The sequence below is a fragment of the Drosophila guanche genome, unplaced genomic scaffold, assembly GCF_900245975.1.
Source record: "Drosophila guanche unplaced genomic scaffold, DGUA_6, whole genome shotgun sequence".
NCBI classification, from domain to species: Eukaryota; Metazoa; Arthropoda; class Insecta; order Diptera; family Drosophilidae; genus Drosophila; species Drosophila guanche.
The window spans coordinates 1,026,377-1,050,431 of NW_022995754.1; the positions used below are offsets into that span (position 1 = coordinate 1,026,377).

Sequence of the window (24,055 nt, forward strand, 5' to 3'; positions counted from 1 at the left end):
TTTATTATGTTCGTTCGTTCGAGTAAGGGGTGTGGGGTGTGGGGCGGAGGAATGTTCTGCATACGAGAACGGGCATAGACGGCAAATGGAAGCCACTGACGTTGATGAATGCCGCTGTGTATTGTTCTGCTGTCAGTTTTGATCAAATTTTGTTTCCCGGGCCATCCAATTGCAGGTGAAGTGGAAAATTTGCAAGTTCTGCGGCATTTGCAGCAGAGCAGAGTGGGTGATAGTGGGGGCCGAGGCTGCGGGAATCTGCCAATTGATTGCTGGTCCCTGGCTGTACCATCAGATTGAGCATTTCTTGATTATATGATGATTTGCTTTTTCAAATTGAAAGTGCAACGGCTTGACGGGACTGCCCACTCGGTTGTCATTTTAGCACTAGCGCCACCGAGAGCTACCACAGCTGCTGTCTATCGATGTGTTGGTTTCCACAACATGCCTTTTACCACACTGCAATCAGTTGTTTTCATATTTTTGTTCTTCAGCGTCTGTGTATATCAGTTTTTTAATGAATATACATGTTGGTTGCCAATTGCACTGAGCAACAGAATTACACATTAGTGAAAGTATAAGATGTATTTTACACAGCTTTTATGTAAAACTACATTTACAAACATTTCCCACACATTCATTTACACAGGCAACGGTTGCGACTCAGCTGTCACCTAGCACTAGCGATAGTAAATGCTCATCTCTATCACAGCTGTTGTCTATCGATACCAGTCACTAAAACCATACAGAATATGCACAAAATATAACATAAAAGTACATTAAAAATACAAATGTTAGTGTATATAGCTAAATACAACAATAAATAGAAGATACGTAAATGAAATACGCACCCTGCACAGGTGAGCAGTTCCTCTTAACATGCGTTTTACAACACCGCTGTCAGCAGTCAGCTGGTCCAAACTCGACTCCTCCTCCCCCTCGCAAAATCAAAATCAAAATAGAAACCCGTAAGAAATTTTGTGTGAAATAGGTCCCCATGAAGTTGCTATGTCCAAGCGGAATAATATAACCTACGTCAAGCCGCAGGAACCCAGTTTTTTGGCCAAACTGAAGGCACAAATCGGCTACAAAGAGGGCCCTTCCGTCGACACAAAGGTAAGAATCCAAGTCGCTGCCGCCGCTATCATGACCTAACGTGCCGCCTGCTCTGTGTGTCTCTTTTGGAATAGCGCCAGCGACTCGAAGACGAGGACCCAGAGGACACTGACTCTGGCGAGGAACGGCCGGAAAGGGAGGACGAACAGCCCCAGGTGGTGGTACTTCAGGCCGGAGATCTCTCCGCAGCGGAGGCGCTCGAGGAGAAACGATTAGCCGCCCAAGGTAAGCATACACACACACACTCTCGTACCATCCGGCATATATGTGTACGCGACAGCTGCAATGGTGTGGCGTCGGTGTGTGCGTAGGTAGGATGTAGTTTGTCTGTGGCAGTGTTTTTTCAGTTCCGTTGAGCGGCGGTCGTTCCACGCTTCTTTCTGCCCTATGCTCTATAGTATATACATATAGTATAGCGGTATGTACATATGTACATGCTACGTGCGCGCGTGTTGGTGTGTGTCTTTGCAGTTTTGCAACTGAAACTGAAAATTTAAATAAAATATAAACAAAATAGAGACGATCCAAATCGCAACTGCGAAAATCGAAAAAAAATCGCAGAATTGGCGCCCGTTCCACATTTTTGAATTTGTTCTGGTGCGTGAGTTACTTGACAGAGAAAAAGAAAACGGTTTTCCGTGGCATTCGACGACCTGTGCTGAATATTTTGGCAATGGAAAATTCGATTTTTGGTGATAGCTTCATCGATCCTAACCTCGAAAATGTTTCTGGTTGGTAGCTTGCTACTTGCCACGCCCGCCTGTCCGCCAGGAGATGGAGTAGCCCGCCCACCTGGATTGCCCTGCCGTCTTGGTTGCCGTGACAGCACCCGACCCCATTCCTGGCGGAGATTCGCTTTTGCAATTAGTGGCCAGCGGAGCACCCTCGAACTAACACACACACAGACAGACAGACACATCCACTTACACAGTTACACAAACGCCCACACGGACACGGAATACTTAGACAATGGCCAAGGCATACATACGGCTGGCTCCACCAAAGCAAAGCATGTGATGAAAATCATAGTCAAAGTGGAGCGCCCGATAAAGCAGCCGGCAAAGAAGTTAACAAATAACAGCGGCCCAACAACAGCTGCCTGCCTGCCGCTCGCTGCTTGTCGCTTTGTTGCCCGCCACAGTCGCTCGGCAGTGCCGTACCCGCACCCGTCCCCGTCTCGGCTCTTCACTTGCACACTGTAGCGCAGAAAATCGGGTGAAAACGTGTGAAAGAACGAACGAAGGAAGCAGCCAAAGTGGAGAGACAATGATGAACGAAACAAGCGAGCAAAGAGTACGGCAAGTGGCTTGACGACGACAACGACGTGGACGTGGAGGTGGTGGTGGAGGATGTATCTGGGCTGTACTAGCTGTACGGGGAGCGTAGTTGTCCGTTTTGTCGTTCGGGTTGGCGAATCCGATGGTGGAGCACAGGGGGGGAAGAGTGTGCATGGCTGAGAGAAATATCTTGTGTCTGTGCAGAGCAGGGGGCGGTCGGGCATGGGTTGTTAGGTGGCAGAGTTCTTATTCCCCATCATTGGCATATTTCAATTGCAATTTAAACCGATATCTGAGCATTTTTCTAATCAACCTTTAACCCAATCATTCCTTCCTCCCACTTTAAATTCTAGAGTTGGCTGAGAAGCGTGCGGACTTGTCCCAGCCCATTGTCTTCAAGCAGCGCGTAAAGCAAGCCAACCTCGAGGAGGAGGCTGAGAAAACCAAGCCCAAGAAGAGCAAGAAATCGGATAAGGGAAGCAAGAAATCCAAGGCCACCAGCAGCAGCAGCAAATTGTCATTCAACGAGGACGAAGAGGACAACGAGGGCAGAGAGGATTAAGCTCCAACTCTCAGTTTTCCAATTCGAGCTTCCAGTTACTGTTCAGTTCCAGCCCGGTCCATAGAGGTTGATTAGGTGAGTGTCTAGCAAGAATCTTGACCAAAAATGTGTGAAGTTTCATAGGATAAACAATCTGCATCTAAATTCTTTCATCTGCAATTAAACTGCAAGTGTCATCAATTGATTGATCCTTCCGGGTCTGTTAAAAAGATGACTTGCTATTAGCTAAATATCCCATGAATGCAGATTGTATATTTTATTAGACAGGCAAGAGTCAGGAGCAAGAAAAGGTCACGTGTATGTATAACATAAAATGCTTGTTACCGGGCCATTATAGCGGATAGTTTGAGTCTTTAATGAACCCAGCAGAGAGAGAGTAATAGAGAGGGGGGGGACTACACTACATACAAACATTCAGTCAGTCAGTCAGTCACCATCCTACCAGTTGCCGATCACGGGGGTGGGTCGCGGGTTACTTTCAAATTTTCTACTTGCATATAGACCAAATCGCACACATACACCCCTACTATGCATGTACATATGTATATACGTATGTATGTTTAGCTGTGTACAATGTACATACGCAGATATATATATTTATATATATATATATATATATATATGTACGCATGGGAGCGAAAGAGAGGCAACGTAATCTGAAATAAGTTGGAGAAGAAGAAGCATCAGCAGCGCCAGCAAAAAGTATCGTGATTGAGTTTAAGACGCTATGCATTAGTATAGGTGTATGTGTATATGCTTGTATGTGTGAGTGCTGTGCGGGGGGAGTATTTCCGTCTTGGAGCTGTAACTATTTTCCCCATCATCATCATCATCGTTGGTTTCGCGCGGGCTAATTTCAAATATCTGCACATGCAGAAAGGAGACACAACACGTATAAATCTATCAACCACACCGGGTTGCGACAAGGCAATGCCGTTTCAGTTTTGTTTTGTTCATTTCGTTCGTGGCGCGCGTACAATTGTCAAATTTGTTTTCCCTCCCGACGTACTGTCCATTCACATGGCCCACCAATACACTCACACCTATTGCCATGCGCTTCACACTCCCATTCGCTATTTTAGAGCGCAAAACAGTCTGCTTGTGTGCTCTCACCATTCAGTGCTCTCGGCCGGCATCCAACCCGCCAAAGATGTTTATGTCATCAGCTGGGGTACACAGGTACAGACCTAACGGCAGGGGAACGGCATTAAAATACAAATTAATTAATGAAAACTGAATGGCACTTGTTAAATTTTTCGAAATTCGTCGTAATCGATTTCCGATAGATCGTCCCAGCAACGGTTGCAACCCTGTGCGCGCCCGGCTGTTCTATGCAACTCTGTTTTTGCTTTTTCCGCCTCACACATTTCCAGTTTGCCTTGTTTGTCGTTTTGTGTCGCGCTTTGCCTCGGCGTTCTTTCCATTTTTTTTCTTCACCCCCACGAAAAGAATTTGTGTTGTGTTTGGAAATAAGCTTGCCACAGCGATCATTTTTTAAAGTTGTTGCATATTAAGGGAGTAGCAAGGACAAAAGCAACCTGCCAACAGTGAAATGCAATGTAAATGTAAGTTCGGCTACTTGGCGTGGGCGACGCTACTACCGCACCGTCACAACAAGATGCAGCAGCTGCAAAATGTTGTTGTTGCAGTGCAAAAATTAACTTTGCCCAAAAATCGAATGGTTCTCTTTGCAACGTAGTTTTTGTTCACTAAAAATGTATATATATGTATGTATATATAACATACAAACACCATCATAGAAGTCCGCACACACAACCAAACACACACACAACATATATATATATATATGTAGCCACACACTAGCGCAAAAACACGCTCCTGTACCAAAGTACTCCACCACGCCGCCAAGCCAACCAACAACCAACACCACAAACGTCGTCATCATCGTCTCACCCGGCCATCCCCTCTCCGCCCCGTCCGTCCCTCACCATACGTACCTCCACCAGCCAGCCCAGCCCTCCCTCCCCCTGTCCCGTCATCATCACAGTGTCTGCGTGTCCGTATGTATCTCCACTGAAACATACGTACACACATCCATGCAAACATATATACCGACGTACATACATACTGACGGTTGTATATATAGATTGTACATATGTATGTCCGTATGTTTGTGCGCTCGTTTGTTGGTGTATGTGTGTGTGTGTTTGTGTGTCTGTCTGTATGTATGTCAATCGTTTTGTTGGTTCTGCTCGGTAACTGTTCGTTTGTATGTACATTCATACATACATACACATGTGTATATAAATATGTACTTGTATATAAGTAAATATGTGCATGACATGCCACATAATATATCTATACATAGATATGTGCAACCATTTATGTAAATACTCCGCTGCATATAACGTTTTTTATGTAATTTACATGCATTCATTACATATTAAATTGTATTTTAGTTTTAATCCAATATGGCAGCCATTTTGTATCAATCCATTCTTTGAACTCCCCTTACCTTTCCCTCTCCCTTCCACTTTGCCATCGGCTACCAAACCATACCATACTATCCATCCTCGACTCCGTGTCTCCCCCAATCCCCGCGCCCCCTCCACGCACACACATAGCCATCTCTTTCCCTAACTTGGAATGGGTTTTAATTCACCTAGATTTTCAATTTTTTCGGTGATGGTTATTCTCTCTATCTCTCTCGCCTTCTCCTCTCTTCCTCTTCCGCTGCTTCCTCTCTTTCTGCAGTCTTGGCTCTTTTTGTTGTTGTTGTATTTTTACTCTTTGTGCCGCCCGTTTTGTGCTGCTCTTTCGCTGCCTCCGATACCTTAGTTTTCTTTCATGTGCCAATTTTTCCGGTTCGTCTCAAGAAGAAGCGTTTAAAAGTTATTGCAAATATTTCCTCCGATTTCTGCCGATCTCAACTACAGGAGTTTATTCCCGTACTAAATCGAATTGTTTTAATTTCCTTGCAGAAGCAAAAGATTCAGCGCCAAGATACACCCCGAGACTCAGGCACACATTCCACACACCAGAGAACAGTCAACAAATGACTGAAGTCGATGTCGTCTTGCCGGAGGGCGTGGCAGAGCCCACAACAAAGCTTGCCAGCGCATCAAGTCCGACCAGAGGGAAGACCGACATTGAAGAGAGCTCCACAGAGGCGGTAGAACTGGTCGACGATGAGGAGAAGGCAGAGTCGGAGCCAGAGCCCGAGTCACGAGCCGGTGCTGAACCAGAGCCAGCTGCCAAGGAGGTGGAGGTGTCTTCCGGTGACAAGGAAATCACAAAAGAGGCCGTTGCCGAGGCCTCGCCAGCTCCAGAAGAAGTGATGGATGTGAATGAAACTGAAACCGTAACAGAGGAAGAAGACGGCGAGGACTCTCAGATCACAAGCAGCAGTTCCAAAGAGCCCAAGCTGCCGGACGGTGAGGAAGAGATGGATACAGCGGAGGAGGAAACAGCGGCCACAACCAACGGCGATCATGAGCCAGAGGTTGAGGAAGACGAAGTGGAGAAGATCGGCAGCACAGCTGAGAATAGCTGCGAGGCCGAGGATCCACTGGGAGCAGCCACAATACAGCCCGACACAGAGGAGGAGGAGGCATCGAGCGAAAAGAAAACGGGGCTGGCGGATGAATTGGATGGTGAGGAGAGCAGCCAGCAAAGCGAGACCATCAAGTCAGCCAGCGACGAGGAAGACGACGACGACGAGGAGGAGAGCAGCCGCGGGGAAAAAAAGGAAACGCTGAACGGGTTTGTGGCAAGTCCACAGAGTCCCGCGGCTAAGTCCAGCACCCAAAAGGAGAACGGACAGGCCAGCACTGCGGAGGCTAAGGCAGCGGCTACCAGCAACCACGACATGAGTGTCGTTAATCTGGACGAGGACAGCGACGAGGAAATGGAAGATATGTCAGATCTCAAGGAGCAGCCCGCCAAGCCAGCTTGCACCGAGATGGCAGTGCAGCCGCCGCCTGTTTCGTCTAGCGGTGCCGAGTCTTCAGATGATGCAGTGCTGATACCATCGGACTCTGATTCGGAGGCCGCAGCACCGCCGCCACCCATCAAAAAGAGTCCAGTGGCTGCTGTAGCGCCCAAGCCAGCGCCACCACCTCCGCCGCCTGTGCTGGATGACGATGACGACGACGATGACTGCGTGGTCATTGAGGACGATACGCCGCCAAGTATTTCGATGAGCGGATTGGCTGGCAAGCGGAAGAGCGACCTCCACCTGGACGACATGCACCAGCAGCCGAGCAACAAGAGGCAAAGGAGTAGCACGCCCCTGGGCCTGGGCCAGCTGACCATAAAGGATGCCCGCTCGCTGATGCCACACGAAGCTTCCACGGGGTCCGTGGGACCCAGGGACTCCATCTATCCAGTGACCATAACAAATGCGGCGACTGGGGCGGCCACCAATCTCGGCTTGACGCCGCCCAAGCTGGCGCCCATGTCGGGAAACAACGCGAATCCCCAGCTGAATCCCCCGACCCTGTCCCTCACGGGCCTGCCCAGCATGACCAACAACGCCAATCTCCTGCCAGGACTCACTGACGACATGTTCGTCCTCGAGGCGCCATCGTTCATTGTGCCCTACATCTACGAGAAGCCGCCCCACGAGAACATTCGCGAGGTCATCAGATCCATTGAGACGACGTACGCGCTGTCGCCCGAAGATCTCGCCGAGGCGGTTAAGGGCGACGAGTTCGACATGATGACCGAGCAGAACAAGGAGGTGAAGCCAGCGGACCCCTCCGCCGAGGGCAAGAAGAAAAAGAAGCGCGGAGACGATGAGTCGTGGTCGGAGCAGTCGGATGACGATGACGATGATGAGGACGACGATGACTCGGAGTCCGGGGTGCGCACCAAGGTACTAATCAAGGAGGCCAATGATGACCTGACTGCCCTCAAGGGAGCCATCAAGCCAGCCGCAGCACTGGCGGCCACAGGTGGAGTGGTGCCGGCCACCAATGCGGCAAACAGCGGCAAGCCCGGCCAGGAGAATTACTTTGAGAGTCCGCTGGGCAAGTTCTTCATGGACATTGGCGTGGGTCTCGTGCAGGAGTATGTCCAGGCGGATCTGTTGCGACTACAGAAGCGCAAGATGCGCAAATCGCTCACGCGCGATCCCAAGGACTTTGAGATGGCAATCACCGCGCTGTCGGGCAACCTGCAGGCCTCCAAGACGAAAAACGCACCCTTCAAGTTCACGATGAAGCGCTGCGAGTTCTGCAACTTCAAGTCGGAGTCGGCCCTCTCCATGGCCAACCACTACGAGACGCCGCACATGAACGGCGTGCTGTACAAATGCAATTTCTGCACCTTCGAGATTCGCAATGCCACAGAAATTGTCTACCACATGGAGGCGGTGCACAACATCAAGGCGCGCCTGATCAAGCCACTGCCCTACCACCAGTGCCCCAACTGTGGCTTCGAGGACAACGGCAAGGCCAAGCTGGCACGCCATCAGCCGGTGTGCGCCAAGAAGTTCCGACCGGAATTGAATCTGGCGCCACCCAACGACTGGGAGGCACCCGCCAAGATACCACGAATCAAGCCCAGACATGGGCTTGTGGGCACAGCCACCGCCTATCAGGTAGCGACAAATCTTTATATTATTCCCCATGAATTGTGACTTAAATTTGATTTGTTCTATTTCCAGGCCATGGCTGCACAAGCAGCGGCGCAAAAGGCTGCATTGGCCACCATTCAACAGCAGCAGGCGCAGGCTCAAGCAAGGAATCTGCAGGCGGCTGCCCTGGCCGCGCAGAATGCGGCCAAGATGCGACAACGTGCCCCGCCGCCACCTAAGCCCAATATGGTGCGAAGTCCTCAGACGCCAGTGCGCGGAGCCGTGGCCAATACGGGACTCGCCACAATGCCCAATAGCTACCAGCTGGCCGCGGGACAGCTTGTCCAGGTAAGATAATAAAAACAAACTAAATCACGAGGAATCACAAACTTCTTGTCACTCTCTGCAGCAGGCATCCAAGAAGCCGATGGCAGGACAGCCCAGCATTTCCATAACGCCATTACCTCGCCAAAGTGCGCTCGTCGGTGGTGCGTCGCCCTCGTCCAGCAAGGTGCCGCAAACGGCAGCTGGCATGAAGCCCGGCCAGACGCCCCCAGGCAACAACAAGGCTCAGTTTGTCATCTGCGAGATATGCGATGGCTACATCAAGGATCTGGAACAGCTGCGCAATCACATGCAGTGGATGCACAAAGTGAAGGTAAAGCTGAGTTTCCATTTTCACTGAGTGTTCCAATTGTAACTTGTGAATTTCGTTACACGTTTCGTGTGTGTGCAGATACATCCCAAGATGATCTACAATCGACCGCCACTGAATTGCCAAAAGTGTCAGTTCCGCTTCTTTACGGATCAGGGACTGGAGAGGCATTTGCTGGGCTCCCACGGCTTGGTCACCAGCTCCATGCAGGAGGCGGCCAACAAGGGCAAAGATGCCGGTCGCTGTCCCGTTTGTGGCAGGGTAAGTCTGACTCATTTGTTGTTTTTGATGGGAATTAGTCATAACTAATTGGTGATTCCCCTTTCCCAACGTCGCAGATGTACCAATGGAAGCTGCTGAATCACGTATCGCGCGATCATCACATGACCCTGAAGCCCGCACATTTATCGTACAAGTGCACCGTGTGCACGGCCACCTTTGGGATGTACAAACAGTTCGAAACGCATGTGTACACCGCCCACAGCACGGTGGCCCGCAAGGCGATGGACAGCAAGAAGAGCAGTGCACAGTCCAGTGGCTCCACCTCTGCGTCCATATCGCGTTCCCTGGGTGCTGCCAACGACTCGCTGCTGAAGCCGCTGAAGATCAACGATGAGATCACCATCATACCACAGCCCGCATCGAAGCCACGCATCACAAATATGGAGAGTCATGTTATAGGTGAGTCTGATAGAACTCCCTCATAGATTCCGATACTAATTTATATCCCTCTTTGGTCAAACAGATTAAACAGAGCTGAGTTGGATCAACCAAAAACCTAATCTCGCATAGTTTTCAGCATTGGCAGGCGCTTTACCATTAGGTTTAGTTTTCTAAGGCAGATCTGTGACCTCGTCCACGTTCCCACAACGATGTGTAGCACGGGTCAAATCCATTTAGTTTCGTAAGCCGCAAAGTGTATAAAAGTGTAAGGAAAAACAAGAGTGTTGGTATATAGTAGCCCCCCAAACCGTTCCCTTTCCCTTTGTCCCGGCATAAACTAAAGTAAATTATGATACATTTAAATCTTTCACACACACCAGCTAGCTATCCAGGAGACACTAACTTAAACGATAAATCAGAAGTACTATTGTAATTACGGATTACGGACTATATTTATGCAACGTTTTAGAGTGTGGACTGTGTTGAAGTTGTAGCTACTACTAATATACATATATGATACATATACGATGATACATACACACACAAATACGAGTACATTTAGCTGTAGACTATATATAGTGCATAAATATAACTTAAGCATATATTTCGAAAGTGAAAGATAGCCGCCAGAGCGCATCGTCTGCATGATGACTATGTAAATTAGTTAAAAACTAAACAACTATTTATACGACAAACTTCGAGTATCCAAAATTGTGTGTGTTGCAGAATGTATATACATTTTGAATGGCCCCGACCCGCAACCCTGACCCTATCCATAATTCAATAATACCTGAACCCGTAATAGAGCATGTGTAGACAAGGTGGAGACTCCTTGCAACTGATCTTAGAGACGGAGGTTCAACTCTTTAACTTATATTACTTATTAGAACATAAAGATTAAAGCATATATATATCATCTACCCTAACTCTTAAGATCAATGTACTACAGTTATAAAGCAACAAACAACAACAACAAAACACAACTGAAAATGAGAAAAAGTAAAAGCCTAGTTAATATAAAACGATTATCCAGCAGCCTCAATGCATTGTAAACTGTGAAACTGAAGCTGGAACTGGAACGCGTATAGCCAGCGACACCTGTGGATGCTGAGATTGTGGAGAAATTCGGAGCGGATCCACTCTGCTTCCGTGGTGCCGAGGTGTGAGAAGTGAATGCTTTTAGTGGTCACATGATACATATGAGACATGAGAGAGACCAACCCCCCTCACTCCCTGGACGGATAGACAACGCCAATTACCTAGCACTAATGCGAAATTTATTTTTACTTTACATTAGAAAAGTGAAATAGAAATAGATGGATGTGTGATCATGGCAACTGTTGGCGGCATTTGTGTGAGAGAATGAGTAATGAAGGATATATGTTTGTAACTAGCTATGTTAGCCTAAAGGTATATGGGAGAGCAACGCACTGCATCACGTACTATAGTTTCAGATCCTGTCTAACTGGTAGCCTGATCCTGGTCGACCACTGCCACCTCGTTGTCCGCTGCTGGGTTCACTGGCAGCGACTGGCCTATGCTGCTGCTGGGCGGAAAGAGCTGCGAGGCGTGCGTCAGCTGGGCGAGCGAGTCCTTGTCCAGAACCTGGGGCTTGTCAGCGGCGCTGGTGTTCGATCTGCTCAATTGATAGAAGGCCGTGTCGCTGTGGGTGATGTTCACAATGCTGCCGGTGAGTGGCAGCGTTTCGAGCAGCTCTTGGGGGCTGCTGAATGCGCCAAGGTTCACGGGGGCAATGCCGGTGAGCACCTGACCCGTGACGTTCGTCTGGATGGGCAGGGGTATGTTGCCGAGGTCGATGTGGCTCTTGTTGCTGTGCGTGTCGTAGAAGGTGAGGTCCACACGCTCCTGGCTCTCGAAGCTGGTGTCGTTCTCCCCCACCTCGGTGAGGATGCCAATCTCATAGACAACTGCCTTCACCACGTACCTACGGATGATGGGTAAACGTTAGCCAATCGAGTGGAGTCCCTTTGTGGCTTTGGCTACTTACAGATTCTTGGGCGTATCATTTACACTGGCCCGCAGCTCTTCAATGGTGGCGTTGTCGATGCCCGAGCTGATGTCCAGAACGGGCAGAGAGCAGCTGAAGGCCAACAGCATGCCGAGCACAGCGGCTCCGAGTACAGCCTGGTGGATCTGCATCTTGATCTTGGTTTTGTCGGGGCAAAAGGCGATGGCAAACTGCTAAACGGAAACGACGACTGGGCGACGACTCTGCTGACTCTGGCACTAACTCTGACTCTGGCTCTGGCTCTGGCTCTGTTTCCTCGACTGACTTTTGCGCGTTTAAAGTTAATTAGTGCAGATCCAAGCGCTTTTATAGTCCGCTCAGTCCGACTGCCAGCGGACTGCGGAGAAGCTTCGGACGTCGGACAAGGCGCGATTCCGCGTAATTATCGACATTTGTTAATTGCCCGACAGGTTTGCCACTCCGGGGCTATGGCTATGGCTACGGGCTACAGTTTCTAGGCAGATCAGTCACTGGACTTGGCTTCTGTTTCGAGGCAAAGCCCAAGATGGGAGGGAGGCTGCAGGGCACAGAGGCTGTTATTGTTTTCATCGCCATTGCCCGGGGCCAGACTCTAATTAATTGTGCTCGTTTCGGAGCGTGTCCAAGGGACTGTCCCGTCCCCCGGCTCGTCACCCAGCTGCCTACGCAAATCTCAGCTTGGTGCAAAATCGTCGCCCACTGGAGGAGGCGAGTCGAGTCCAGCGGCATGTTTACTCCTCTCGATATGGACCAAAAATAAGTCCATAAACATTGCACCTCCAATGACGCACTACACTCAGATCGGATTGCATGTGGTCTGGGGACACGCGCCCGTCTGCCAACTCGCTAACATTACGCATACGACACGTCGCTCTCTCTGTCCCTCTCTGCCGTAGGCTGTGTGAAATGCCATAAATGTAAGTGCAATGTGAATGTGAAAGGAATCTTTATGCTGAATCCACAGAATCCACACAAAAAACAAGCAAAAACAAAGAGAAATAAAATAAAACTCTTTTTCACACCAAAGTTAACCGCTTAGAGCCGCCGAAAGCTCGGGCATAACCAGCCCAATCTTGACTTCCATTCATGAGACTGTTAATCACAGATGTCTCCCATCTCTGTCTGAGTTTTCGCTGGATCGTTCTGGCAGTAGACGTGTTGCGGTTTCTGGAACCTTAGGCATGAGATAGCTCGAATGATATGATGGCTCGAGTCGGTGGGCGGCTGAGCGTTTCCCTTGGCCAGTTTTCACCCCAGAAAGGGGTGAACCTTTAGCGGAAAATTTCCGATATTAATTTGCACATTTTGGGATATCTAAAACGGGAGCTCTGTGGCCTGGTGATCTCAGATGAGATACTGGAGAACGAAATGCAAATGCAAACTTTAATTATAATTGCCCCAAAAAGTGCAGTCAGTCGCCTTTCCCCGACAAAGTCTCAGCCTGAAAGATCTGGCAATCAGAAAGCTCTTCCGCTGCTTCAGTTAGCATCCATTTGGCAGCACCCAGCGCGTGTATCAATTGTATATTCTGGGATATATTCTTGTTTATTTTTCCATTCTAACTGAACAAATTTTGTCATTTGCAGAGTGTTGAATTCTGTTTTTATTTTGGAGTTTGGTTTCTGGGAATTGTGACTTTTGTTGATTTGTTTTAGTAAATGTATTAATTGTGTTAATTGCAGCAATTAAGACAATCAACAAAATGTTCATTTGAATATATATTTCGAAAAATTCCTGTCCATGCTTCACTTCTTCACTTCTCTCTCTCTCTCTCGTATATCCTTGGAATAGATTTGAACTAATTGAACTCATTTTTCCAGCAGCGGATGAAGGTTTAATATTTTACCATTAATTTGGTAGACTAACCCCCACGAGCATTACCCTTGAAACAGATCAGAAGAGATTATCGAATCTAGAATGGGTTGCAGGAGAGAGCTGTAGAGCCATTGGGGCACAGGCAGGCACCAAAACGAGTTCGCGGTGGGCGCTGCTCCAAGTGCTAATAAAGCTTAGACGAGCCGCAACTTTCGACGGTGGAAAAACTTTAAAAACCCGCCCGATCGGCGGCTGTAAACTTATTATCGATCTGAACTCCGAGACGAAAGCAGCGCAGCGCAAAGCAAAGCAAAAGCAAATCTCAGACCAGCAGCACCGATTCCATCATGAAGTGCACCCTTTTATCCACAGTGAGTAGACCGAACACAGATGGTTGGAGAGATTGAAGACTATATTCGATCCTCTTTCCCCTCTAGATGCTGGCGACCCTGGTGGTCACGAGTATGGCTGCGCCTTTCCAGCTGAGCGACATCTTCCCAGGCTTTGTGGCCATCGGGCAGCCGCAGGAGAAACAGGAGGTAGTCAAGCGTCATGTGGGGTCGAATCCTGATGGCGAGCTCAAGCAGATCTCGTTCAATGGCCTGATTGGGGACCTGGAGGACAGCCTGTTCCAGTCTGCGCTGAGCCTGCACTCGGCCAGTGCCCCAGACAGCGAGGTGGAGGAGGTGAATCCCGGCCCGGAGGAGACCGGTGACGAGCTGGTACATGCTCTGACCAAGCGCTCGGACGATTCCACGCCGGCCACGGACAGTGCCTCCACCGACGATGGTCTGGCACGCAAGATTCTGCTGCAGACAACCCGCAAGGTGCCTGGAGATGAGGATGGTCTGCCCGCCCACCTGATCATCGATCATGTCTCCGTGCAGCCACACAATGGCGGCGTTCTGCCACTGATTCCCACCTTCCAGGTGCACCACACCAAGCTGATCTCGGCCACCATCAAGGAGGACTCGAAGAATGACAGCAGCGATGGCAAACAGACCAAGATCAGCATCACCAAGACCTCAATCACCTCGACAGCACCACTCGAGAGCCTGGAGGAGGCCGTAGCCAGCGCTAGTTCCAGTACGAGCTCTAGCGTAGCTCCCACAACTCCCACCACTGAGGGCACCACAACGGTTGAAACCACAAAGACCACAGAGGAGAAGGAGGAAAAGAAGAGCTCCAGCAGCAGCAGCAGCAGCAGCAGCAGCACAGAATCGTCATCCACCACGTCTGCTGCCACCACAGAGGAACCCATTCAAAAGCTGAAGAAGGACGAGGAGAAACTCAAGGAGAAGGTGGCCGAAGTGGAGGCCGATCCCGTGATTCTCTCGTCTCGCGTGTAGGACACTCTTGATCCCATGGATCCATCCATCTAGTTGTAGTCCATCTCCAGCATTGCCTCCGCCCTCTCTCTCTCTCATACATATTTATGACACTCGACTCGAAGTTCGATTAAAGTTAAAGTCATGTGATTTTGATCCGATTTGCATATCCAATTCACACACAGCAAAAACTCTCGCACGCTCCACCACGGTGGAGGGGGTATTCTGCCAAATTTGAGATGCTAATTGTTGGCCTAAACAATGATGCATCAGCGATACTCCGCCACAGCGACTCACTGAAGCATGAAGTTTGGGGATGGGCTGGGCGCCGAGCGCCGGGCGAACCTTCCCAGAATCGCAGAAATCGCACGGGAAGCACCTCGCGTAGATGTGCAAATAAAATGCAAATACTCGGAAGATGTGCCACTCAATTGGGTTAATTAAATATTGTGAAATTGTGTGGGGCGTGTACTCCCACTGTGGTCGAGTGGGGTGTTAATTGGGATGACCAACTGAGATTAAAAACTACTCGAAAACTGAAGCGAGATTCATCCAGATTCATTCAGCAATTGCAAACACTCAGAGAGAGAGAGAGAGAGAAGAATGCACAGGTGAAATCTATTATCAGTTGCAGGTACATAATATAGAAGACACTCATCAAAGGCATTTGTATATCAAAACACACACACGGGTACACAAGTGCTCGAGTGCTATAAACAATTTGGCTGATGATTCTTCCCCATGAGTCATCCACTTTTGCCTCTGCCTCTGCCGCTGCTGTAAACACGCTTGTATTGGGTTTTAAAATTGATAATGAAAACCCCAACTGCTATCCAGTGGCAGTTGCTTGAGAGCACGAACCATTCCGCATGACCAAATGACCAATGAGGAGTGGGAGTTCCGCCTCTAGTTTATTTACTTATGTAGCTCCCCGCTTTATGCGTAGAACTCTCTCTGTGTGTGTCTGCTGCGAGTACAAGTAATAACATGGCAAAAGATAAAGTAAACAATTTATATGTCTGGTTGCTGATAAGGAGACCCTCTTCGCACGCATTCAATTTGTATTACAAAATCAGTGTGCGCGGTGTGTGGCGTGGGGCTCAATATTTGCACTCTGCAATTGGGCAAGGAGTACGTCCGTCCCTCCACAGAGACAATGGGAGATAGAGAGACAGGGATTCCGTACCTCTGCCCCTGCTGGTTTTTGCTGGCGTTTTGATAACAGGTGTAACCCTTAAAATTTCATTAGGTTTATCTTATCAATGTCGAAGAGAGAAATAGAGAGAGAAGCAAAGCAAAAGAACGACACGGTGGGTGCCGTCGATGGCCATTCAATTGAAGGCTCATTCAGTCCGCAGGAAGCAGCCGGCGAACGCGTATCGCCGCAGAACCTCAGTCCCCAGGCCAGAGCTCCAACCAGAGCAGTGCGAAAACTCTATCGGTGAGGAAGATAACACTAAACATAGCGTTGGTTTATTTTCCATAGGCTTAGTTTATGGACATTTGCTTGTGCTGCGTGTCTTGGCTGGTGATTCAGCGAGTAATCGGCGGGGAAAAGTGATTTGTTTCTGATCAACGTGGAGCAAAGGAAAATGAATGCTCTGAAGAATGATTGAAAAGCATTTCCACACTCATTCCCATATGCAAAAATCCCTCGAAACTAATCAACTTGATTAGATATCAAGTGTGACGCATTGTATCATAATTTCTAATTGAATTTACAGCCCCGAGGTGTGCGTTCTTATCGCCCCACAGAGGTTGCACAATCCCCCAGAAGAAGTCAGGAAAGCGGTTCGGATTCCACTAGCAGCAAAACAAATTCTACCCCAAGCCCAACAAGATGGCAGCCATGGGCAATGGCTTTGCCAAGTGCTTCATCCTCTTCATGGCTATTGTCATATTGGTAAGTCTCTGTCCCAACTGTTTCCACGCTTTAATCTTATCTTGGCGTAACCGTAATGCCGTCTTGTAGGTTCAGGGAGTCGTCTATCTGGGCCTGTCCATTTGGGGCATTACCTTCCGCGAGTGCCATGATGTGGAGGAGTTTAGCACGAATCCCTTCAAGTTTGCCATGGAATTGATCTACTTCTCAGGTAAGATCGCAAGACAACAAAGTTCCTGCATCGTAATGGCATCCTCCACTTTGCCCGAACAGAAAAGGAATGTGGCGATCCAGAGATAATGATAAACAGCCAGAAAATTACGCTGGAAATGGACTGGCCAAAGTCGTACCAAGTGACGCACAGGGAGTACATCTTCATGATCACCTATGCGGTGGTCAGTGGCGTTTGGATAGCCACCTCCTTGTTGATCATCTTCACGCTGTGCAGTCGCACCACAAAGCTCATCGCTGGTGCCGCCTACTGGCCCTGGTTCCTGGCCGTCATTGCTGGCAGCATCCTGGATGTGGTGGCCACCGTCTATCACGGCATTGATCTCAGCCACACGATGGTAAGCTGCAGTTGGGATACACAAAAACAGATTAAACGTTGAATTTATTCCTCCTTGGCAGTCGCTGAATGATGCCTTCGATTATATTGGAGCTCAAGTGGATCCGACCACGGAATCCACTGCGGTGGAGGTTATCAATTCGATTCTGGAGCCATTCGGTGTCTACTTCTCGACGCCTTCGATTCTGCTGCTGTGCCTCAGCTGCCGCTTGGTGCTCATCTGGCTGCTGAACATCATTGGCGCCAGCTTCTGTCTGTCCATTTCAGGAATTATGGCGCGGAATAACTCCAAAGCGGCTGCTGCGACCACAAGCCAGGCACCGACGCGTCAGCCCACACCTCTGCCCGTGGCCGCAGCCGTGGTGGTGGAGACCATCGAGCCAGAGCCTCAGCAGGAGTACCAAGTGGAGACGCAGTACCCGGAACAGATCCGCCCCAAGCCGCTGCCCATCTTCGTTCCCTCGGAGCAGATGCAGCGCCAGGACTCGCAGCAGTACAGAGCCGGAGATCGTACCACATTGCAGTCGCCAGTGATGGTGCTGCCACCGCAACAGCCACAGCAGCAGCAGCAGCAGCAGCAGGAGCCATCAGCTCCACAGCAGACACCGCCACGAGAGATGGCGCCGGATATCAACACTTATCGCACCACCGAGGCTCATCCTGATCGCCTCAACTATCCACCCGTGGAGTCTTCACTGCCGCGTGCCGCCTCTCCAGCAGTGCAGCAGCTGGCAGTCAATTCGGCGCTCAACAATCGCTACAGCGAGATGTATCCAGCGCAGCCGGCCAATCCGCGAGTGAGCGAGGAGCTGCGCAATCAGATGCCCTGGTCGTACACGAGCATGGTGACAAAGCCACCGCCGCCACCGCGCAAGCCCCAGCTGCAGGTCCAGATCTATCCGCAGATACCAGAGCCCGACTACGCGGAGCACTAGACCGAGCGGAGGGAGCAGCTCAAAGCTGATTGAGGATTAATCAGCCTGGATGCGTGACGCTGTTGTGACTTGTTTTGTGTTATTGTTACCTTTATTACATAAAGCTAAAGCTGATGGCCAATGGATTGACTTATCCTCGACTCTTCCACTTCCCGCACTCTCCCTGCCAGCAGGCTCTTCTTTTGCCGACTATGCTCCGCCACCAGTTTGAGGGCTTCGCTTATGTCCAGTTCCAGCTTCTCGCCGCCGCTCACGTGCAGCTCCAGCTTGGGTGCCTCCTGCTGCACAGCCCGCGCGCCCACCACTATCGTGAGCGGGTGGCCCAGTCGCTTGGCGTCCAGCAAACGTTTGCCAATTGTCAGCTCCTTGCGGTCGTCGTGCAGCAACTCCTGGGCCCCGCAGATCTGTCCTAAGTGCTGCAGCAGCTCGTTCTCCACAGCCTCCGCGGGCTGTTGCTCTTTGCTGCCTTGCTTTGGTCCAATCAGGCAGACATCGTAGGGAGCCAGCAGCTTGGGCCAGCGAAGCTCCTGATCGGTGGACAGCACTTCCAGGGCGGAGGCGAGTACGCGCGTAATGCCAATGCCGTAGCACCCCATCACCAGCGACTGCGGCTTGCCCGAGGTGTTTAGATACGTGGCGCCCAGCGGCTTTGAGTACTTCTCGCCGAGCAAAAAGGTGTGCGCCACCTCGACGCCACGTACTTGACTGAGCTGCGAGCTCCGACAGTTGGGACACTCTGTGGTGGCAGAGTCCAGCACCTCTGCGTTCCCGGCAAAGCCGCAGGCGCTGCATTGCATCAGTGTGTCCTCACCCACCGGCGACACATAGTGATACTCGTGGGACAGGCTGCCACCCATCATGCCCGTAGCAGCATTCACTAAAAGATCAATTGATTTATGGCTGTAAATTCCTGTTGGCTTACGCACCTTTAACAAAGGGCACCTCTAGCTGCTTGAACAGGCGATCATAGGCAGCGCTAACCCGGGAGTACGTGTCCCTGGCAGTCTCCTCTGAGACATCGAATGTGTACATATCCTTCATGAGGAACTCCTTGGCTCGCATCAGGCCAAAGCGTGACTTCAGCTCATCCCTGAACTTGGGTCCAATTTGGTAAAGGCGCAGCGGCAACTGGCGATAAGAAATGGGTGCCGTCGTGGCCACCATGGCAGTCACCGCTTCCTCGTGGGTCTATTGGTTGGATGTAATGAGTTTATAAACAAAAGTAAACCATCCCATCATGTATTCACGCACTGGACTCATGAGAAACTGCTTGCCGCTGCGGTCCCGCACCATATAGAACTCTGATATGTCGCCCTCCAGTCGTCCCGTCTTCTTCCACAGGCCTGTGGGTGTTAGAATCGGAAGACTGATCTTTTGGCCTCCAGCTCGCTGCATATTGCCGTCAACCAAGCCAATTAACTTTTCCACCGATCGCTGGGCAATGGGCATGATTTGGTAGGTGCCATTGCTGCCCGATTTGACCAGGCCCAATTCGGTCAGAAGCTAAAAACAAGAGAACTCTTGGCTGGAAATTCTTTCGTAACACAATTGATGATGGAAATACCTTTTGACTTCGCGACAGTTGTTCCGTTTGCTTTACGACGGCATTTTTGGGAGTGACCAGCACTGGCCAGAAGAGTCGCGAGGCTTTATTCATGTTTTTAACAATTGTCAAGGTTTGTATTGGATTGTATTCTCTTTAAAATGCCGGTAAAAATGCAAAATTACAAAGTGACCAGCTGTTATCATCAGCGATAACAATGCGATAACGAAAACTATCGATAGGTGACAGTGGTAGAAAAACATTTAAATTAGCTTTGATATTACTATATAAATGCAATTAACGAACAATTTAATGCTCGAAATGCGAAACTACTTGCTTTTCTTTCCTTGTCTTTTCAAGGAATTTAAAGGAGATTCCATTCAAAATACCCGCGGAAACACTATATATTTAAATATCGCCCATCTCTAGCCGGCATACACACTACCACCACTAGCTGAAGAAATAGGTAAAAAATGTGCTCGAATTACCAAGATTTATATAAAAAGGGGCTGGATCGCGGCGAACAGCAGAAGCGGCGACAAGAAGAGCTGTTGAAGGAACAAAAGCGGAGACGACAACAGGGCCAAGACGAAGCCCGGCCCGTAAAAAAGACTGAAAAAGCCCCGCCAAAACATCATCGCAAGCAGCGTGCCAACGACAAGGCATCGCCGTTCAGACTACAGCTATCCGAGTGGCTGCGGCACAAACCGGATAATCTCGGGGAGTGGTTGCTGGTGCCGTGCCCGGTCGGCAGGAGATGCATGGTCATAGCCACCAATGGCAAGACCAAAGTGTACAACAAGGCAGGAAGGGAGTTCATGAAGCTGCGCACGCTGCTGCCCGGTGATGGTCATGTGCAGAAGTGCAGAACGGTCCTGGACTGTGTGTACGACGAAGAAACGCAAACCTTCCACGTGCTGGATGCCCTATCCTTTGGACAGCAATCGCTGCAGGACTGCGAGGCATCCTTTCGGTTCTATTGGCTGCGAGCGCGTTTCGAGGAGGAAGATTATGCACAGAAGGGCGATCGCAACAATAAATCCTTTGTGTTGCTGAATCACTATGACTTCGAAGACGCTTCTGCGATAGAGGAGATCCTCCAAAAGTACCCCATCTGGCATGAGAATCAACCCAAACTGGATGGATTCCTGTTTTACCACAAGGAGGCCAGCTACGTGTGTGGCACGACGCCACTGGTTTGCTGGCTGTTCTCCTACATGATGCCGGATGTGGTGGACTTACCAGTAAACGGCAACTATGTGGCCCCCGAGGAATACCAGCCCAGGCTTGTGCTTCAGTACATGGAAGAGTTCGACGAAAAGTTGAAGCAGCTAAGAAAGCAGCGGCCCAAAGAGACTGCGAAGAAATCAAAGAAAAAGAAGGAGGAGGAACCCCAGACCTCCATGGAGACAAACAAGGAGGAGGACGGTGACAGCGACGAATATGCCGGCCTCAAGTCGCTCCTCGACCACCAGCGCCGGCTGGAACTGGGAGAGCTGGATATGGACTGTGAAGAGACGCCGTCAGCTGTTGACTGTTGAGCGGGCGATGGTGTGGGCTTTGGTGGTGGCTTTCCTGCGACTGCGCACTAGCTACGCGGCCCTGGGACTCAGCCTAGCTCCCGCCCAGGGAAAAAATGTAGTCAAAGCCAAAGATTTAGGTTCGCTCCTTGAACTGTCAGCATTTCAATTAAACCTTTTTGACAAGTATAACACCAAATATGGTCATTCAGCGCAGCTGGAAAATTCCCACTGATGTGGGAGGATCGTTAACGAACTCAACGACAACCGCAAGCGATGTGCAGCAACGTTCTTCCCCGGCAATGCAACTGCAGGCAGGCAACTCCTCCGATGACTCCGACTGCTCCAACCAGACCACACACTCGATGGATACACGCGTCGCCAGCCCCGCAGAAGGCGCAAAAAAGCAACCGGATAAAGAAAAGCAACCATCGGAAGCCTCCACCACACTCACTTTATCCCTGCTCGCCGAGCTACCATCCACGGATGCAGAGCCTCTGGTAAATAAAAATGCACTTCAATGGGAAATCATAAATTCAAAGAAACATTTTGTGTGCTCCCTGTAGAAATATGTGACCACCTCGGACATGGCCGAGACGATGCTGCAGCGAATACGCCAGCGTCTGGGCGGTTCGCAGAACATCGAAGGCGGTGGGAGTGCAGAGTCTGCCATGAGAGCGCTGGAGCTACTGCGCATCAGCGTGCAGCAGTCCTTTGATTCGGAAGTCAATGAGATAATCAAACGCTACATGAATGTAGGATACGTGGACTGGTGTGGCTATGAACTGGCGACTCATTCTCTTTGTTTTTTGTAGAACTACTTTAAGCCCGCATTTGGAAACATCAAGGAGAACCTCGGTCAGCAGTCGGTGAACGAGGAGACGCTGCAAAAGATGTCCTCGTGTGCGTTGCTGGAGAACGCCAAGGCGCAGTACACGAACTTTGTGCGCCAGCATCGCCTGGGCGCCGGAGTGACGGAGCAACAGCGCCTGGCCCTGAAGCGTGTGGCCAAGCCGCAGGACAACACCATCGGCAGCAAAGTGTTTGCCAACAATCTGGGCTTTGCCGCCGCCAAGCCCATGCCCTGCACAGCTGCCACAGTGAATCAGATGCCCGCTCTGCAGGCAATGCAGATGTTTCCGCAACAGGCACAACTGCAGGCTGTCCAGCCACTCCAACAGCAGCAGCAGCAGCATCGCATGGTCACTCCGATATTGGGCGGAGCATTGCCCACGCCTGTGCGTCGCCAAATCTTTTGGAACACGGCCCAAATCTCGACGAGCACAAAATTCGTGCTGGATGTGCAGGCCAATCTGGCTTTTGGCTTTGGCACCGATGGCAAGGAGAGATTGGCCAGCAAGCACCCGGAACTCATACGCTATCTCCCCGATGCCGAGGACAGAGAGTGGCTGGCAGCCCGAGGCATTATTCCCGCCGAGAGTACCCACTTGAGGTTCCTCTTTCTGCTCCACGACGAGGTCTGCCGGCTGCACCAAGCGCACGATCTGTACAAGAACAAACCCAACGTGGATCTCACCCTGATGATGACTTTCAACGTGCCGGACCCCATGATACACAAGATGCGGCTCTTCTTTGTGGATCTTAACATCAAGAGCCGAGGGCTGATAACCAACTCATTTATCATGACCAATCAGCCGCAGCCACAGCCCCAGCAGCCCACGGTGGCAAATAATAGTCATCTGAGGAACGCGCTGCTTCAAGGAGCATTGCCACAGCCGCAACAAGAGCAGCAGCAGCCGCAACTGACAACTGGAACGCTGCCCGTTGAGGAGTCGATACTGAAGGAGCTGCCAGCTGCATCGCCGACGCCATGCCTGCAGGGACAGATTGTGGGGAGCACTACGACGCCCCTCAAGGCCAAGCTGGTCCCAGGTTCCACTCTGAGCTCTTCCCATGCAACACTCACCGCACTGCTGAACAATGGTGGAACGGGAGTGGCAGTCGGAGTAGGAGGAGCACCCGCTGTCAATACTGCGCCAAGTGCCACCGGGAAACTAAGGAATTAATCTTAACTAAGCATTCACATATTTCTCTAGGCAGATATTTTAAGTTATATTCCATATGAGCTCTCAATAAAATATCCTTTTAGGTAGAATAACAAAATTTTACAAATAAAATTACTGTTTTTTTGTTGCACAGTGTACATTCCGGTACTTGTTGCATTGTGTCAAAAGCTGGTTGCTATGCCACTGTGCCAGTGACATGGTGGCGAGGTTTTGTCAGAGAGCAGTCGGTGTGCGGAGAAATTTAGATGTTTGACTGTGGATGTCCTTGTTGAAGGATCAAGGATAATTGTCTGCTCTCAGGATGCCATCACCCGCCCTGATCGGCCGAAACAAAACAGAGAAAACAAGATTTTTATGACAGTGAAAAATGTCCTTGATCCTTGGTCCTTGAAAAGGACTCCATCTCGTCAAGGACATTGTCCCGCTCACAGGAAGCCGTCGCACGTCCTGATCGGCCAACAAGGAGCGGAGAAAACAACAAAACTGTGTTTACCTGTTGTTGTTGTCGATTTATGTTGTTGTTTGTTGTACAACAAAAATCCATTGGTTGTACAACAATAGCAAAAACCACTTTTGTTGTACAACAAGTATATTTTTGTTGGGCAATAATAACAAAAACA

At 49.9% G+C, this 24,055-nt stretch overlaps 8 protein-coding genes across 11 annotated transcripts; 6 read left to right on the forward strand and 2 right to left on the reverse strand.

Annotated features, from left to right (window-relative positions):
• The first annotated feature begins 776 nt into the window (after positions 1-776).
• Positions 777-2,985, forward strand: LOC117589130 (uncharacterized protein KIAA1143 homolog). The gene is made up of 4 exons (XM_034280815.1): positions 777-857; positions 989-1,113; positions 1,188-1,338; positions 2,744-2,985. Exons 1-4 carry the CDS (start codon positions 836-838, stop codon positions 2,950-2,952), a joined length of 507 nt encoding a protein of 168 aa, XP_034136706.1. The 5' UTR covers positions 777-835; the 3' UTR covers positions 2,953-2,985.
• Positions 2,986-5,932: 2,947 nt separating this feature from the next.
• LOC117589112 lies at positions 5,933-10,808 on the forward strand. 2 transcript variants are annotated; one of them, XM_034280788.1, is made up of 6 exons: positions 5,933-8,515; positions 8,582-8,839; positions 8,901-9,149; positions 9,228-9,407; positions 9,485-9,827; positions 9,892-10,808. In XM_034280788.1, exons 1-6 carry the CDS (start codon positions 5,969-5,971, stop codon positions 9,894-9,896), a joined length of 3,582 nt encoding a protein of 1,193 aa, XP_034136679.1. In that variant the 5' UTR covers positions 5,933-5,968; the 3' UTR covers positions 9,897-10,808. The 2 variants fall into 2 exon arrangements, with proteins under 2 accessions (XP_034136679.1, XP_034136680.1); XM_034280789.1 differs by having other exon boundaries at positions 8,904-9,149.
• Positions 10,809-11,064: 256 nt separating this feature from the next.
• Positions 11,065-12,124, reverse strand: LOC117589128. Its single transcript, XM_034280813.1, has 2 exons — positions 11,818-12,124; positions 11,065-11,754 (listed from the first exon to the last, which is right to left on the reverse strand). The coding sequence occupies exons 1-2, from the start codon at positions 11,967-11,969 to the stop codon at positions 11,271-11,273; spliced, it is 636 nt and encodes a 211-aa protein (XP_034136704.1). The 5' UTR covers positions 11,970-12,124; the 3' UTR covers positions 11,065-11,270.
• A 1,761-nt stretch (positions 12,125-13,885) lies between these two features.
• LOC117589125 (uncharacterized protein DDB_G0271670) lies at positions 13,886-15,116 on the forward strand. The gene is made up of 2 exons (XM_034280807.1): positions 13,886-14,003; positions 14,070-15,116. The coding sequence occupies exons 1-2, from the start codon at positions 13,980-13,982 to the stop codon at positions 14,979-14,981; spliced, it is 936 nt and encodes a 311-aa protein (XP_034136698.1). The 5' UTR covers positions 13,886-13,979; the 3' UTR covers positions 14,982-15,116.
• Positions 15,117-16,288: 1,172 nt separating this feature from the next.
• Positions 16,289-18,470, forward strand: LOC117589120. Its single transcript, XM_034280801.1, has 5 exons — positions 16,289-16,401; positions 16,685-16,863; positions 16,933-17,053; positions 17,116-17,411; positions 17,473-18,470. Exons 2-5 carry the CDS (start codon positions 16,801-16,803, stop codon positions 18,343-18,345), a joined length of 1,353 nt encoding a protein of 450 aa, XP_034136692.1. The 5' UTR covers positions 16,289-16,401; positions 16,685-16,800; the 3' UTR covers positions 18,346-18,470.
• Positions 18,441-20,086, reverse strand: LOC117589119 (probable proline--tRNA ligase, mitochondrial). 3 transcript variants are annotated; one of them, XM_034280797.1, is made up of 4 exons: positions 19,910-20,067; positions 19,597-19,848; positions 19,272-19,533; positions 18,441-19,222 (listed from the first exon to the last, which is right to left on the reverse strand). In XM_034280797.1, the coding sequence occupies exons 1-4, from the start codon at positions 20,000-20,002 to the stop codon at positions 18,450-18,452; spliced, it is 1,380 nt and encodes a 459-aa protein (XP_034136688.1). In that variant the 5' UTR covers positions 20,003-20,067; the 3' UTR covers positions 18,441-18,449. The 3 variants fall into 3 exon arrangements, with proteins under 3 accessions (XP_034136688.1, XP_034136689.1, XP_034136690.1); XM_034280798.1 differs by lacking the exon at positions 19,910-20,067 and having other exon boundaries at positions 19,593-19,660; XM_034280799.1 differs by lacking the exon at positions 18,441-19,222 and having other exon boundaries at positions 19,286-19,533; positions 19,593-19,848; positions 19,910-20,086.
• A 190-nt stretch (positions 20,087-20,276) lies between these two features.
• Positions 20,277-21,572, forward strand: LOC117589122 (snurportin-1). The gene has a single exon (XM_034280803.1). The coding sequence runs from the start codon at positions 20,362-20,364 to the stop codon at positions 21,427-21,429; it is 1,068 nt and encodes a 355-aa protein (XP_034136694.1). The 5' UTR covers positions 20,277-20,361; the 3' UTR covers positions 21,430-21,572.
• Positions 21,573-21,577: 5 nt separating this feature from the next.
• Positions 21,578-23,464, forward strand: LOC117589117. The gene is made up of 3 exons (XM_034280795.1): positions 21,578-21,908; positions 21,975-22,163; positions 22,224-23,464. The coding sequence occupies exons 1-3, from the start codon at positions 21,609-21,611 to the stop codon at positions 23,433-23,435; spliced, it is 1,701 nt and encodes a 566-aa protein (XP_034136686.1). The 5' UTR covers positions 21,578-21,608; the 3' UTR covers positions 23,436-23,464.
• Positions 23,465-24,055: the final 591 nt, after the last annotated feature.

Coding starts and splice junctions, on each gene's coding strand:
- LOC117589117 (XM_034280795.1), top strand. CDS start 21,609: ATGGTCATTCAGCGCAGCTGGAAAATTCCCACTGATGTGGGAGGATCG. Junction 21,909..21,974: donor CCACGGATGCAGAGCCTCTG/GTAAATAAAAAT, acceptor TGCTCCCTGTAG/AAATATGTGACCACCTCGGA. Junction 22,164..22,223: donor TAATCAAACGCTACATGAAT/GTAGGATACGTG, acceptor TGTTTTTTGTAG/AACTACTTTAAGCCCGCATT.
- LOC117589120 (XM_034280801.1), top strand. CDS start 16,801: ATGGCAGCCATGGGCAATGGCTTTGCCAAGTGCTTCATCCTCTTCATG. Junction 17,054..17,115: donor GGAATTGATCTACTTCTCAG/GTAAGATCGCAA, acceptor TTGCCCGAACAG/AAAAGGAATGTGGCGATCCA. Junction 17,412..17,472: donor TTGATCTCAGCCACACGATG/GTAAGCTGCAGT, acceptor CCTCCTTGGCAG/TCGCTGAATGATGCCTTCGA.
- LOC117589125 (XM_034280807.1), top strand. CDS start 13,980: ATGAAGTGCACCCTTTTATCCACA. Junction 14,004..14,069: donor AGTGCACCCTTTTATCCACA/GTGAGTAGACCG, acceptor TTTCCCCTCTAG/ATGCTGGCGACCCTGGTGGT.
- LOC117589122 (XM_034280803.1), top strand. CDS start 20,362: ATGTGCTCGAATTACCAAGATTTATATAAAAAGGGGCTGGATCGCGGC.
- LOC117589130 (XM_034280815.1), top strand. CDS start 836: ATGAAATACGCACCCTGCACAG. Junction 858..988: donor GAAATACGCACCCTGCACAG/GTGAGCAGTTCC, acceptor TGTGTGAAATAG/GTCCCCATGAAGTTGCTATG. Junction 1,339..2,743: donor GAAACGATTAGCCGCCCAAG/GTAAGCATACAC, acceptor TTTAAATTCTAG/AGTTGGCTGAGAAGCGTGCG.
- LOC117589128 (XM_034280813.1), bottom strand. CDS start 11,969: ATGCAGATCCACCAGGCTGTACTCGGAGCCGCTGTGCTCGGCATGCTG. Junction 11,755..11,817: donor AATGATACGCCCAAGAATCT/GTAAGTAGCCAA, acceptor CATCATCCGTAG/GTACGTGGTGAAGGCAGTTG.
- LOC117589112 (XM_034280788.1), top strand. CDS start 5,969: ATGACTGAAGTCGATGTCGTCTTGCCGGAGGGCGTGGCAGAGCCCACA. Junction 8,840..8,900: donor CCGCGGGACAGCTTGTCCAG/GTAAGATAATAA, acceptor CACTCTCTGCAG/CAGGCATCCAAGAAGCCGAT. Junction 9,150..9,227: donor AGTGGATGCACAAAGTGAAG/GTAAAGCTGAGT, acceptor GTGTGTGTGCAG/ATACATCCCAAGATGATCTA.
- LOC117589119 (XM_034280797.1), bottom strand. CDS start 20,002: ATGAATAAAGCCTCGCGACTCTTCTGGCCAGTGCTGGTCACTCCCAAA. Junction 19,534..19,596: donor AGCAGTTTCTCATGAGTCCA/GTGCGTGAATAC, acceptor TCCAACCAATAG/ACCCACGAGGAAGCGGTGAC. Junction 19,223..19,271: donor AGAGGTGCCCTTTGTTAAAG/GTGCGTAAGCCA, acceptor TTGATCTTTTAG/TGAATGCTGCTACGGGCATG.